The sequence below is a fragment of the Pristis pectinata genome, chromosome 20, assembly GCF_009764475.1.
Source record: "Pristis pectinata isolate sPriPec2 chromosome 20, sPriPec2.1.pri, whole genome shotgun sequence".
Lineage (NCBI taxonomy): Eukaryota > Metazoa > Chordata > Chondrichthyes > Rhinopristiformes > Pristidae > Pristis > Pristis pectinata.
In genome coordinates, this window is record NC_067424.1 from 35,194,131 (window position 1) to 35,209,578 (window position 15,448).

General features: G+C 48.6%; 1 protein-coding gene across 45 annotated transcripts in view; it reads left to right on the top strand.

The window, feature by feature from the left end:
- LOC127580681 (ras-related protein Rab-44-like) overlaps positions 1–15,448 on the top strand; it is a 107,503-nt gene that overhangs the window by 65,397 nt on the left and 26,658 nt on the right. For 31 of the 45 annotated variants that reach the window (XM_052034382.1, XM_052034381.1, XM_052034386.1 and 28 more), the window contains 5 exons: positions 385–442; positions 4,159–4,343; positions 8,908–9,106; positions 10,664–10,848; positions 12,524–12,701. The exons of 1 other annotated variant lie outside the window; for it this stretch is intronic. In XM_052034382.1, the coding sequence (XP_051890342.1) occupies positions 385–442; positions 4,159–4,343; positions 8,908–9,106; positions 10,664–10,848; positions 12,524–12,701 (805 nt within the window). The remainder of the gene's footprint in view (positions 1–384; positions 443–4,158; positions 4,344–8,907; positions 9,107–10,663; positions 10,849–12,523; positions 12,702–15,448) is intronic. 13 more of the 45 variants (XM_052034388.1, XM_052034398.1, XM_052034401.1 and 10 more) reach the window with 6 other exon arrangements.

Genomic DNA, 15,448 nt, shown 5'->3' on the forward strand with positions numbered 1-15,448 from the left:
TCTTCCCTCTCTCTGCACCCCCCCCAACTTTCTTCCCTCTATTATACAATTCACACACACACGTGTACACACTCCATACTCTCTCCACTCCCTCTATCCATGCATGCACAGACACACCTTGCACTCTCTCCACTCCCTCTATCCATGCATGCACAGACACACCTTGCACTCTCTCCACTCTCTTTGCACATATTGTACGCACTCTCTACTTTTTTCCTTCTCTCTATACAGTGCACACGTACACACCCTGCCATCTCTCTTCACACTGCACGCACACTCTGAAAGGCACAAGATGAATGCAGCAAATAATGCCAGCAATAACACTTCTTTGTAACTTTCCCTGAAGCTCTTTCCCGTCTACCTGATTCTTTAATTTTGTTCCAGAGTGTTGGATCAGTCTCCAGGCAGTGAGGGAGTGCTTTCCCATGAAGCTGTTCAGCAGGTAATGAGGGATGGACTCTGCAGGGAAAAGCGGGAATTCAGCCCCACCTCTGGGTGATGGTCAACAAAGGGGACCCAGGAATCACTACTGGGTTCAGACAGTGGGCTCAGTCACATGGACGGGATGAGAATGGGGAGAGTCAACTTGATAAAAGAAGAATGGACAGTTAGTCTGGGGTTCCAGCTGCAGGCAGCACACATTGTCTGAAAGAAAGTGCACAGCAAGCTGATTTCTAACACATCACGGAATGGGTGATGGGGTGGAAACTGTACTGTGTGCCGTTGACTTTTGGTAGATCGTCCAAATCCAATGAGCTGCTTCTGTGCAGGAACTTGCTTTATATTTATTATTGATGAATAAGGGGACAATGTCATCAGGATGCAGACCTTCGATGCCGGTAGTACCAACACCCCTCTGGTGCCTCACAATATTCCCAGCATGTTTTTTGTTGGAGGTAGGGGGTGGATATTGGACAAGGAGTTTCAATAACAGATCTGGCAGCCTGTGATAACATCTGCAGTAGATTCTCATGCTCAGTTGGTTGCAGGTAAGACCTGAACAATATTGAAGTACGGGCTGATATCTAGTAAGCTTCAACCATCCAGGACAAGCACAAATCATTTGTGCCACACAGTTCCAGGTAATGATCTCCTCTAACAAAAGAGAGTGTAGCCCCCCCACCCTCCCTCCTGATTGTTCATTTGGAATACCACCAGCAACACTCCTGTCATCAATCTCCTGCGCAGTGGCGTTGGGGAGGGATTGGTGGTTACTGCTGACTGGAGCAGTTGGCCAAGATTCAAGTCCTTGTCAGGTGTTGTCTGTCTGGCAGCTGGTGATGCATCTTCTTACTTCCCAAAGTCTTTCCACCATCTGCATTGCCTAAACATGATGGATAAATGGTGCTTCATGCATCCAGGACAAAGCAATAAGTTTGACTGGCCATCCTAATGCTTACTCCATCCACTCACACTACAGATCACCCGGCGTTCACCACCCACATTACATGAAGTCTCCTTCAGCACCACCTCCTAAGTCCACAAACTCTACAGTGGCAATAAGTTCATGAGAGCACCACCACTGATAGGGTACCTTCCAAGTCACGCACTTGTAAATGTACCCACTGTGGCTTCATTACCACTGGGTCAAAATCCTGAATCCCAGCTCTTTCAACTGCACTGTGGGAGAGCCTTCACCGCCAGACCTACATCAGACCAAGATACCAATTCACCTCAAGGTTTCTGTTCCACCACAGTATCAAATCAGCTTTGGATGTGACTGCAGCAGAGGTCGTCGATCTCATTGACATTTTCCCACTGTCCTCCTCCAGGGCTTTGCATCCCTTGCCCAACCAGATGGCAAGCCACTCACCGGTTCCATTCGTATCTCTCCTGTCATGGCAGGGGAAGCACCGACAATGGTTTCTGTTTCCACTGCCTCATTATCCCCTCCCATCAGCGTTACGTGAAAACTGATCCTTTGTTCCCCTACCTCCCCAACCCCCCATTTCTCATCTACAAGTTGGCTGTCAATGACATCATCAGAAAACATGGCGTTGGTCTCCAAAGTATGTTGGTGTTCCTCAACTTTGCCTCACCACCAACTTTCTTGACCCATCAAATATCTCTAGGTTGCCCAATGGCTGAGGTGACATCCAAAGCTATTTAAGCCAAAGTTTCCCCTGCCTATTGAAAAAATAGTGAAGCCATTGACTTTGTGGCCCTGGTTCAGGCTCCATTCTAGCCACTGCGTCGATTTCCCCATGGCAACCCTCTGAAACTGTTCACAACTTTGCTCACACTCGGGGAATGTTGAGGGTCTGAACTTGAATTGGTGTCATTACCAAAACTGCCCATTTTGGCTTCTGTTAAAGAAACAAAGGACCAGAGATGCTGGAACCTAGATGAAAAAAACAACAAGATGCTGGAAGAACTCGGCAGGTCAGGCAGCGTCCGCGGAGAAAAACAGACGGTCAACGTTTCAGGTCAGGTCCTGAAGAAGGGTCCTGATCTGAAACGTCGACTGTTTTTCTCCATGGATGCTGCCGGGCCTGCTGAGTTCCTCCAGCATCTTGTTGTTTTCTGGCTTCTGTAAAATTGCCCAAGTGTGGCCTCACCTCATCTCCTTGTCCATTGGTATTGGTATTGGTATTGGTATTGGTATTGGTATTGGTATTGGTATCGGTATTCTCCCTGGCCCTACACTCAGCTCTGGAGCATCTAGACAGTAAAGACACCTATGTTAGACTTTTGTTTATTGACTACAGCTCTGCCTTCAATACAATAATCCCAAGCAAGCTCGTCACCAAACTCCGAGACCTAGGACTCAACACCTCCCTCTGTAACTGGATCCTTGACTTTCAACAAACAGACCGCAATCAGTGAGGATAGGCAGCAATACATCCAGCACGATTATTCTCAACATTGGTGACCCACAAGGCTGCGTCCTCAGCCCTCTACTCTACTCCCTATACACTCATGACTGTGTGGCCAAATTCTGCTCTAACTCCATCCACAAGTTTGCAGATGGTACCACCGTTGTAGGCTGTATCTCAAACAGCGATGAGGCAGAGTACAGGAAGGAGATAGAGAGCTTAGTGGAATGGTGTCATGACAACAACCTTTCCCTCAATGTCAACAAAACAAAAGAGCTGGTCATTGACTTCAGGAAAGGGGGCGGTGTACATGCACCTGCCTACATCAATGGTGCTGTGGTCGAGAGGGTTGAGAGCTTCAAGTTCCTGGGTATGAACATCACCAACAGCCTGTCGTGGTCAAATCACGTAGATGCCACGGCCAAGAAAGCTCACCAGCGCCTCTACTTTCTCGGGAGGCTAAAGAAATTTGGTGAGTCCCCTTTGACTCTCACCAGCTTTTACTGATGCACCATAGAAAGCATCCTATTTGGATGTATCACGGCTTGGTACAGCAACTGCTCTGCCCAGGACCACAAGAAACTGCAGAGAGTTGTGGACACAGCCCAGTGCATCATGGACACCAGTCTCCCCTCCTTGGGCTCTGTCTTCACCTGTCGTTGTCTTGGTGAAGCAGCCAGCATAATCAAAGACCCCACCCACCCGGGACATTCTCTCTTCTCTCCTCTTCCATCGGGTAGAAGATACAGGAGCCTGAGGGCACGTACCACCAGACTTAAGGACAGCTTCTACCCCACTGTGATATGACTACTGAACAGTTCCCTTATACGATGAGATGGACTCTGACCTCACAATCTACCTTGTTGTGACCTTGCACCTTATTGCACTGCACTTCCTCTGTAGCTGTCATACTTTACTCTGTACTGTTATTGTTTTTACCTATACTACCTCAATGCACTCTGTACTAACTCAATGTAACTGCACTGTGTAATGAATTGACCTGTACGATCGGTTGGTAAGACAAGTTTTTCACTGTACCTCGGTACAAGTGACAATAATAAACCAATACCAATAAACCAATACCAATACCAAATCAAGAAGGTCATTAAATGCCAGTGACATCCATATCTCTTGTATGAATAAAGGAAAAATCAGTTTGGAGGGGAAAGTGAGACACTAGGGGTGAAAGTGTGAGATAGAGGGAGAGTAAAAGTGAGAGAGAGAGATAGAGAGATAAAGAGTTATACAGAGAGAAAGGGAACTGGATTTGAATACATTGTGAGAGGATTTACTTTAGACTGCTGATAGGACAGAGTCCCTCTGTGTATTCCCTCCCCTCCAGTTACAGGCGGAGCTCGCGTCCCTGCGCAGTAAACAGGACGAGACCAGCGCTGAGAACCAGGAGCTCAAAGTGACCAATCAGGAGCTGGAGACGCGGCTGGAGGGGATTCAGCAGGAGCTGCAGGAGGCCCGGGATCGGCTGGTGATCCTCCAGGAGGAAGCGGCTCACTGGGAGGAGAAAGAAGGGTAAGCATTTCCTCAGAAGAGTAGCGTCACGTGGTGCATTTTCCTGCCAGATTTCCCAATCCCCATGTTCTCAGCTCCTCCCTCAGGGATTACCGGAACATTATTCACTGTCCCGCCCTCCACTCTGTCTGGCGCTCAACAGCACGGAGCAGAGGTTCTACCTGAGCTGGAATTTGTAGTCCTGAATGTTCTCCCAACAGCCTCATGTAGGAACAGAGATTGGTGATCCAGCACTTGGAGCCTGTTCATCCATTCATTGGATTCATGGCTTGATCCAAGAAGTTCTGAGCCCTGAATTTTTCTTAGGTTCCCTTATTTAACTGGTATCCCACTTCCCTGCAGTGAAAGCCAAGTCCACATTTATCTAATTGCCTGTCTCCTTCCTGTAACTATCATTACAACTGCATTTGTCTCAAATGGGCCCCATGACTGCACTTTCTTTTAATTCTACTGATTTGATATTCCTTCTAGTTTTTTTTATTGCTAATCCTTCCCACGCCAGCTCTTCCAGTCTGCTGGCTTTGCCCTTTATACTAACTGAATATTTCCTTTGGTTTATTGACCAGTGGAGCTCTTGCCTCTTTGGGTTGTTTACTGAATTTGTAGCACACTGATTCCTCCTGTGTTCTGTCCGCAGGAGTGACCTTGAGCTCCCTACTGCCTATCACTTCAGTTCTCTGCCCTGCTTCCACCATGACCTATTGATCGATGGCCTCCTGTACTGTTACAAAGAGGTCCGATGCAGTATTGAGGAACAGCACCTCATCTTCCGTTGCAGCCTTTTGGACTCGAGATTTAGATAGTATAAAATATTTAGAAGTGCTGGATCACCAACCTCTGTTCCTACATGAGGCTGTTGGGAGAACATTCAGGACCACAAACTCCACCTCAGGTAGAACCTCTGCCCCGTGCTGTTGAACGTCAGAGAGAGTGGAGGTCGGAGCACTGAATAATGTTCTCCAACATTAGGTAACTCTCTTTCTCTGTATCAGACCTGGCCATTTCTGCAGTAACTCATCCATCTGCGATATTGGCTCAATTTTTTTCTCTCCGTTGGTACAGCCTGACCTGTTGGGCATGTCCTGCTACTAGCTTCACATAATGCAAACAAAGGCACATAATCACCTCTAACTGCCCTCACTGCATTTGACCGTGTCTCACCCTGTCACATACATTCCCTTTGTCCTAGCTATCTCTCCCCATCTTCTCTCCAACTTAAAACCATCTTTTTTTTATCACCCTCCCCATTCTGATGAAAGGTCTCTGCCTGAAATACCAGCTCTCTTTCTCCTTCCACAGATACTGCCTGACCTACTGAGTGTTCCCAACATTTTCTGTTTTTATTTCAGATTTCCAGCCTCTGTGGGATTAAAAAAAATTTTTTCTCTCTCAATACTTCCCACATCCAGTTTATCAGTAACAACCTACTACAGTATACAGTGGTCAGTTAATTGCATCTTCATTTAAAGTTTGCAATGCTTACATATTAAAACTTGCTTTGCAACTTTTTTTTCAATCTAATATTAAATTCAAGAACTGAATAGTTTCTGCTTGCAAGACTTTGCTTTACCCTTGGGGTTCTACTTTTGATTTGGTGCTCTACACTGAATCTGGTTTGACCAGTTCCTGTGTTGGTTTTGAAATACATCAGCCCGGAAATTTGATCTCATGGTGTTGTTTACTTCAGAACTACATGTGTGAAATTCAATTATTTCCAGATTAAACTGCAATAAGTTTCCAGCCTGCTTCATGCAGCTCTGGAAGCCCAACCAGCTGATTCCCGTAGGGAATGGTATGTGCAGGTGATGTGTTTTCACGTCACATGCCTAACTAACGATTTCTTTCCTAGTGCAGCGCAGTTTTTAAGCATTGCCTGGTTGAAATGTGTCCAACTTCTTCCAAACATTTCCAGTCACTGGCCACTCTCAACACAGCTGTGTGTTCACAGAGCTGCCTGCTCCGTGATTGCACTGTTTAAAGGGCCACTGCCACCTTCAATTCTACCTTCTGCGGTCTGCTCCACCACAGAAGGTGGATACTCAATCCGAAGCCATGTTCCTACTGCCCACGGAGACCTCCAATGAGATCCACTGGCCATGTGAACACCTGAAACCTCTTTAGTGTTGGCGCTTGTGTAGTGCTCCTGTTAGTTCTACTGGGACACTTGCAGTTGAGAGATGAGCGCTATAGTGGTGCAGCGGTGGCTGAGGACCCCGGGGGAGACAGTGGAGAAGTGCTCATATTCACAGACCCTGTCACTGAGGAGTCTAAGGGACCCAGACTCCTACCTCGATCTCTCTGAAGAGCAATGTTATACGAGGGTAAGGTCTGCAAAATTATTTGTCATGGACCTGTGTGACCTTCTGTGGACAGATCTCATGACCCAACACTAACATAAAGAGGCAAACGGGAATAAATGAGAGCAAAAAACAAACTGGAGGAGGAATTCAGCAGGTCAAAGAGCATCTGTGGAGGCAAAGGGATGGTTGACGTTTCAGGTCGAGGCCCTGTGTCAGGACTAGGAGGTAGCCAGTATAAAGAGGTGAGAGGGAGGGGTGAGACAGGGGCTGGTAGGTGATAGGTGGAAGCAGGTGAGCTGGGGGGTGATGGGCAGGGGGAGGCAGGTGGGGGATGAGAGGGAGAAAGTAGAGACAGAGGCTGGAAGGTGATGTGGAACCAGATAAGGGAGGGATGCTGGGCAGATGGAGGGGGGGAGGAGGTGGTAGGAAGGGTAGGGCAAGGGAGAAGAAACCCAGGTGGCTGGGTGTGTGGGTGATGGGCAGATAGAGCCAGTGGGGGAGGGTAACGGCTTGAGGTAATTGGGAGGAGGGTGAACAGAGTGAGAGAGAGCCTGGGCGGACCAGTGGGAGTGGGAACGGAACACAGAGAGTGCGGGTTTCCTGAAATCGGAAAACTCAGCGTTCCTGCCACTGGGCTGTAGGATACCCAAGTGCAATATGAGCTGTTGTTCCTTAAGTTTGCATTTGGCCTCACCATGGAAGTGAAGAAGGCCAATGTCATGCGGTGAAATGACATGCCACTGGGTGCCTGAGATGTTCATTGCAGACAGAGTGCAGGTGCCCTGTCGCCCAGTCTGTGCTTGGTCTCGCCGATGCAGAGGAGGCCACATCGAGAGCTCTGAATGGAGTAGGTGAGGTTGGAGGAGGTGCAGAGAGATAAATGGGTAACTTTCAGGTTGGCAGGCTGCAACCTGTGGGACTTCAGTCTGTTTATAACTGGACGTATGTTTGATATTCAGGGAATCAAGGGATAGGAAGTTAATGAAATACAATGGCACCGAGACACTGAGATTAAAGTTCTGCCATAATTATACTGAATGGCAGAGCAGATCTGAGGGTGTGAATGGCCTATTCCTGCCTTTATTTCTCATGTTCTCTTATTTATACAAGATGAAAGGGTAGAGTATATTGCATCCAAGTTTGCTGATGATACAAAGAAGGACAGGAAATAAAGTTGTGCAGAGGAATAAAAAATTGGATTAGTGTAGGATTCCTGTAACTGGGTGGTTGATGGTCGGCACGGACTCAATGGGCCGAAGGGCCTGTTTGTGTGCTGTACGTCTCCACGACACTGTCTCTACAGCCAAAAGGCAGAGGTGAAGCGGCCAACACAATACCTGATGGAGGATGATGTGGGGAAAGGTGAGGTAGGGCGAATAGAATTGTTTAATCGGTGTGAATGCTGGTGTTCAGAGAGGGGTGGCTGTAGAAGGAACAGAGAAAGCAAACACTCCCCACAGGAGTCTGCAGCCTGGTGAATGAAGATCAAAAAAACTGCAGTCTGGAAGTCTGAAATAAAAACAGAATTAACGACCTGGTGAAGGGTGTTAAACCTGAAACATTAACTCTGTTTCTCTCTCTCTGGATGCTGCCTGACCTGCTGAGTGTTTCCAGCGTTTTCTGTTCAAAGTGACCTGCTCCCTACCCTCTCTATTGCCTCCATTTCCCATCTGTACAGTGGAGCTCCCGAGATCCATGCGATCGCCCTTCCAGCCAATAGCTTTCCCACTGTGGTGAACGCAGAGCAATGCTGGAGAAACAAAGGACTGCAGATGCTGGGATCTCGATAAAAAACACGATGGTGCTGGAGGAACTCAGCAGGTCAGGCAGCACCCGTGGAGAAAAGCAGGCGGTCAATGTTTCGGGTCAGGACCCTTCTTCCGGACTGATGATAGGAAAAGGGGAAGCCCAATATATAGGAGGGAAAAGCAGAGCAGTGATAGGTGGACAACAGAGGGGAGGCAGGGTGGGCACAGGGTGGTGATAGGTAGATGCAGGTAAGAGACAGTGATGGGCAGGTGTGGGGGAGGAGGGGAGGACGGATCCATGGGGGGATGGGGTAAAGGTAAGGAGAGAAATGAAAAAAAAGGTAGAAAAAAGAGACAGGCTAGGAAAGGGAAGAAGAGAAGAAGCGTGGTGGGGGGGGGTGTGTTGAAGGGGGGTGGGGGTTACTTAATGTGGGAGACTTCAATGTTCATGCCGTTCGGCTGCAAGTTTCCAACACAGGGTAATGCTATCCTCCCTCTGTAACCTCTGCTCCACAGACTCCAGAGAACTCGCTCCATCCGACGCCGTGCCGCTCCCGACTCTTCGAGCAAACCGGACGCCCTGGGGGAGGACCCTGGGCTCCCCCACCTGAGGGTCGAAGGTCAAGCCGAGACCCTGGGAGAAGGCGGAGACGGAGCTCACGAGGAAACAGCAGCGGCCTCGGCAAGAGACGGAGCAGCAGAGAGAATCGAGGAGGTAGGAGCTCCCGGGAACCAGACCCCCTCCACGGTTAGAGCAGCAGGAAGGTCAAATCCTGCAGGAACCGGGTCCCACAGTGTTATCCCCACAGAGGGATTCGGGTTGGCTCACAGAAAGACCGGGATCCCACTCATATTCGGAGCCACTTGGAAATAGAGTCAGGCTGTCACCTGGTTGGTTTTGGCTTTACAAGTCACAGAATAACATGGGAGGAACAACTGAAAGAACAGCCAAAAGTTGGTGGAATAAGAGGACAAAAACGGGGCAAAAATAGGAGGCAGACGGCGGTGGAGAAGGGATTCTTTTCTGCTTAGAGGCCTGTGACCAGTGGTATACCACAGGGATCAGTGCTGGCACCTTTTTGCTTGTGATATATATTCAATAACTGGGCCTGAATGGAGGAAGTCATCCATGTTTGTGGATGACACAAAAATTTGTGGTGTCGTGGATCGCAAAGAAGGTCTGTTACAGCTGGAGAGTTGGGCAGAACATTGGCAGATGGAATTTAATCCCGACAAGTGCAAGGTGATGCATTTTGGAAAGTCGAATAGGGGTTGAACGTTCACAGTAAATGGTAGAGTGATGGTGAACAGAGACCCCTTGGGCTACAAGTTCATAGTTTGCTGAAAGTGGCAACCCACATGAGTGAAGAAGGTGTACGACGTGTTTGCCTTCCTATGGGGTAAAGAATATAAGGGTTGGGACATCACGTCACAACCTTATGGAACATTAGTGAGGCCACAGCTGGAGTACTGTGCGCAGTTCTGGTCACCACACTGCAGGAAGGATGTGATTGTGCGGGAGGGAGTGCAGAGTAGATTCACCAAGGTGTTGCCTGGATTGGAGGGCTTTAGTTATGGGGAGAGATTGGAGAGGATGGATTAGTTTTCCCTTAGAGGTATATAAAATTATTGAGGACATCGATAGGGCAGATGGTAAGAATCTTCTTCCCATGGTTGGGATCTCTAAAACAAGAGGACATAGGTTTAAGGTGAGAGGGAGGTTTAGTGGTGATCAGAAGGGAAAGTTTTTTGCACAGAGTGTGGTTGATATCTGGAATGTGCAGCCAGACGAGGTGACGGAGGCAGATACAACCATGACATTTAAGGTGCTTGGTATTTGACTAGCCAAGGAATAGAGGGCGAAGCATCCAATGTGCGCAAATGGTATTAAGACAAGTATGTACAAAGGTCAGCAGGGACGTGGTGGGCCGAAGGGCCTGTTTCTGTGTTGTATGACCCGATGGTTCTAAATATCTCAGGAGATTCCCAGAGTGATGGTTGGGGATTTACTGGGGGATATGACAGGCTGTGGGGAACTCACCAACTGCATTCTGGAGCTTTACATCGCTGGTTGGAGTCTCATGAGTGTGACGTGGTGAGAGAAATGGGGAGAGAGAGAGAGAGGTGGACAGAGTGAGGCAGAGACTGGAAAAGTTGAATAGAGATAAGGATTAAGTGGGGCAAGAGGTACAGAATGATGGATTTGAATCCTATTTTACACCTTTTGACTGATGATCCGACGGGGTCCCTCTGTGTGTTCCTCCCCCTCCAGTTACAGGCGGAGCTCGCGTCCCTGCGCAGTAAACAGGACGAGACCAGCACTGAGAACCAGGAGCTCAAAGTGACCAATCAGGAGCTGGAGACGCGGCTGGAGGGGATCCAAGAGGAGCTGCGGGAGGCCCGGGATCGGCTGGTGATCCTCCAGGAGGAAGCAGCTCACCGGGAGGAGACAGAAGGGTAAATGATGCCCAGGACATATTGTACAGCATGGAACATCTGACCATCCCTTTCCTTGCAGTTCTCAGTTCCTCCAGTCCAGATATTACCAGCTCCTCACTCAATGGTCCTTGGACAGATTGTTCACTGCTTGGTTCTTCTGTCTCCCCCATGTACAGCAGATGTTCCATCAAGTTCTGAAATGAAGTTTAACGTCCTTAATCTTCTCCCTTCAGTCTCGCATGGGGCAGCATAGAACAGCATAGCACAGTACAGGCCTTTCAGCCCATGATATTGTGCCGACCCATATAAACCTACTCCATGACCGATCTAACCCTTCCCTCCTACACAGCCCATAACCCTTCATTTTTCTTACATCCATGTGCCTATCCAAGAGTCTTCTAAATGTCCCTATTGTATCAGCCTCTACCACCACTCCCGGCAGTGCGTTCCAGATGCCCACCACTCTCTGTGTGAAAAACCTACCTCTGACATCTCCTCTAAATTTTCCTCTGACATTTCCCCAAAACTTTAAGGTCAAACTGATGTCCTCTGGTATTGGCCATTGCTGCCCTGGGGAAAAGGTGTCGGCTGTCCATTCTACCTACGCCGCTTATAATCTTGTACACCTCTATCAAGTCACCTCTCATCCTGCAGCACTCCAAAGAGAAAAGCGCTAGCTCGCTCAACCTTTCCTTATAAGTCATGTTCTCTAATCCAGGCAGCATCCTGGTAAATCTCCTCTGCACCCTCTCTGAAGCTTCCACATCCTTCCTATAATGAGGTGACCAGAACTGAACACAATACTCTAAGTGTGATCTAACCAGAGTTTTATAGAGCTGCAACATTACCTCACAGCTCTTGAACTCAATCCCCAGACTAATGAAGGCCAGCACACCATATGCCTTCTTAACTGCCCTATCAACTATCTATGGACTTGGACCCCAAGATCCCTCTGTTCCTCCACACTGCTAAGAATCCTGCCGTTAACCTCGTACTCTGCCTTCAAGTTCGATCTTCTAAAGTGTATCACCTCACACTTGTCCGGATTGAACTCCATCTGCCAGTTCTCCACCCAGCAACCTTCCAGCTCTTCAATTCCCTTCTGCCTTCATTGAACTCATGGCTTAATCTAATAATATTTGGGATGTAGACTATCCGTTGGACTGGTGTGGTGTTGGAAGACAGACGGTCCAGTTGAATGCTGCCAAAGGCAAATATCCCCTGATTTCCCCCCACCGCCCCCCCTCCACTTATCTATGGTTTAATGTCTACTGCATATGATCATAGGACAGTCGGAGCAATGAAGTTCTCTGTTCTGTGCTGGACCACCAGAATCAACATGGATACAGTCACCTCCCACCCTGCATCAGCCTGAGGTGTCGATCATACATTCACAGTGTTATTAAGTCAATACAGTCATTGTGCCGTTAAACCAATACATTCCATGTACAAAGCACCAATGCCACTCGTGGCCTCTTTGAGAGTCTGGAGTCACTTTTCCACAGGGTAGTTAAGGATGGCAGATTTCCTTCCCTGAAGGACATTAATGAACAGTTTGGGATTTTCTCCACTCCACTAACTCTGTGGTCACTATTACTGCAGCAAGCCCTTACCCTCTCAACGTATCCTGTCGTTTCCTTTGCTGTCGAACACAGAGTAATGCTATCCTCCCTCTGTAATCCCTGCTCCACAGACTCCACAGAACTCGCTCCATCCGACGCCGTGCCGCTCCCGACTCTTCGAGCAAACCGGACACCCTGGGGGAGGACCCTGGGCTGAGAGTCGAAGGTCAGGACGTGACCCCGGGAGAAGGTGGAAGTGGCTCCCACGAGGCCTCAGCAAGAGACGGAGCGGCAGAGAGAATCGAAGAGGTAGATGGGCGCGGGGATCTGACCCCTCCACAATTAGAGCAGCAGGGAGGTCTCCTCCTCCCGGGTCCCCCAGTGTTGTCCCCACAGACAGACTCAGGTCAGCTCACAGACCAGAGAGACTGGAGTCCCAGCCACTCGGAACCAGAGTCAGGCTGTCAGCTGGTTCACATCTTCAGTCGGTTTCAGCTGTTCCTTCATTGAGTCATAGAGTCATACAGCGCGGAAGCAGGCCCTTCAGCCCACCTCCGTTCACCAAATGCCCACCATTTGCCTGCATTTGGCCCGTATCCCTTTAAACCTTTCCTATCCGTGTACCTGTCTAAATGTTTTTTTAAATGTTGTAATGGTACCTGCCCCCACCACCTCCTCAGACAGTTCATTCCATATACCCACCACACTCTGTGTGAAAAACCTGCCTCTCTGGTTCTCCTTTAAAGCTTTCCCCATCTCATTTTCAGCCTATGCCCTCTAATTTTAGACTGCCCTACCCTTGAAATACGACTGTGACCGTTCACCTTATCTGTGGCCCCTCATGGTTTTACAAACCTCTGGAAGGTCAGCCCTCAGCCTCCTTCGCTCCAGGGAAAACAGCCCCAGTCTGTCCTTGTAACTTAAGCCCTCCAGTCTCAGAAACATCACTGTGAATCTGTTCTGCACCCTGTCTGGCTTAATCACACCCCTCCTACAGTATGGCGACCAGAAAGCCACACAGTACTCCAAGTGCAGTCTCACCGACGTCCTGTACTCCTGTTATGTGACACCCTGGCTCATGTACTCAATGCCCAGACTGATGAAGGCGACTGTACTATTTGCCTTCTTCAACGCTCTGTCTAAATGTGTCGGCACTTACAGCGAACTATGTACTTGTACCCCTAGCAACACACACAAAATGCTGGAGGAATTCAGCAGGTCAGGCAGCATCTATTGGAGGGAAATAAAAAGTCGATGTTTTGGATCGAGACCCTTCATCAAGATTTTCAACCAGTCCTGATGAAGGGTCTCAACCTGAAACATCGACTGTTTATTTCCCTCCACAGATGCTGCCTGACCTGCTGAGTTCCTCCAGCATTTTGTGTGCGTTGCTCCAGATTCCAGCATCTGCGGAATCTCTTGTGTCTCCTACTTGTACCCGTAGGTCTCTCTGTTCTGCAACACTGCCCAGGGCCCTGTTATTCACTCTGTACATCCTGCCCTGGTTTAACTTCCCAAAATGCGTCGCCTCACACTTGTTTGATTTTCCCCAGTTGCTCTCGATCCTGTTAGGATCTTAGGTAGTGTTCCTCACCATCCACCGCACCACCAATTTTGGTGTCATCCGCAAACTTACTAATCACACCACCTGCATTCTCATCCAAATCATTAATATATGTGAGCAACAACAGGGGACCCAGCACCGATCCCTGTGGCTCACCACTGCTCACAGGCCTCCAATCTGAAAAACAACCCTTCATGACCACCCACTGCATCCTCCCACCAAGCCAATCTTGTATCCAATTGGCCAGATAAGATTTCTTTATCAGTCACATGTACATCGAAACACACAGCGAAATGCACCTTTTGCGTAGAGTGTTCTGGGGGCAGCCCGCAATTGTCACCACGCTTCTGGTGCCAACGTAGCACATCCACAACTTCCTAACCCGTACGTGTTTGGAATGTGGGAGGAAACCAGAGCACCCGGAGGAAACCCACACAGACACGGGGAGAATGTACAAACTCCTTACAGGCAGCGGCCGGAATTGAACCCGGGTCACTGATGCTGTAGTAGCGTTACGCTAACCACTACACTACCGTGCCTGCCTACTACACTATAGTGCACCATAGTTCCCATGTGATGTAACTTTTCAGACCAGCCTACCAGGCAGGACCCTGTCAAAGGCCCTGTAAGGTCCATGTAGACAACGTCTATCGCCCTGCGCTCGTCAATCCTCTTGGTCACTTCTTCAAAAAACTCAATCAAATTCCTGAGACATGATTTCCCATGCCCAAAGCAGTGCTGACTATCCCTAATCAGTCCTTGCCTTTCCAAATGCAGATAGATCTGGTGTCTCAGAATCCCCTCCCATAACTGTCCCACCACTGATGTAAGGATCACCAGCCTATAGTTCCCGAACTTGTCCTTGCAGCCCTTCTTAAATAAAGGCACAAAGTTATGCACCCTCCAGTCTTCCAGTAGCTCACCCGTGGCTAACGAAGATACAACGTTCTCTGCCACAGCCCCAGCAATTTCTTCCCTTGCTTCCCACAATGTCCTAGGGTACACTTGGTCGGGCCTCGGGGACTTCTTCACCTTTATGCACTTCAAGACCAACAACACCTCTTCCTTCATAATGTTTCTATGTTGTTCTGAGAACATCACTGTTCCCTTCCCTGGACTCATGAGTTTCCATGATCCTTCTCCACAGTAAACGTAGAGGAGAAGTATTCATTTAAGACCTCACCCATCTCCCATGGCTCCACACATAGACGACCACACTGAACCTTAAGACTTCTCTAGCAACCCCTTTGTTTTAAATATACTCAAGAGTCAAGTCAAGGAATAATGATACTGATTGAAAGAATAGCCAGAAACCGAGCCATCAAAAGTCTCAGGAGATTCCCAGAGCGATAGTTGGGGATTTACTGGAGGATATGACAGGATGTGGGGAAGTCACCATCTGCATTCTGGAACTTCACATCATTGCTGTGTTTGGAGTCTGATGAGTGAGAGAGGGGGAGAGAGCGTGTGAGAGGGGGAGATGGAGGGAGTG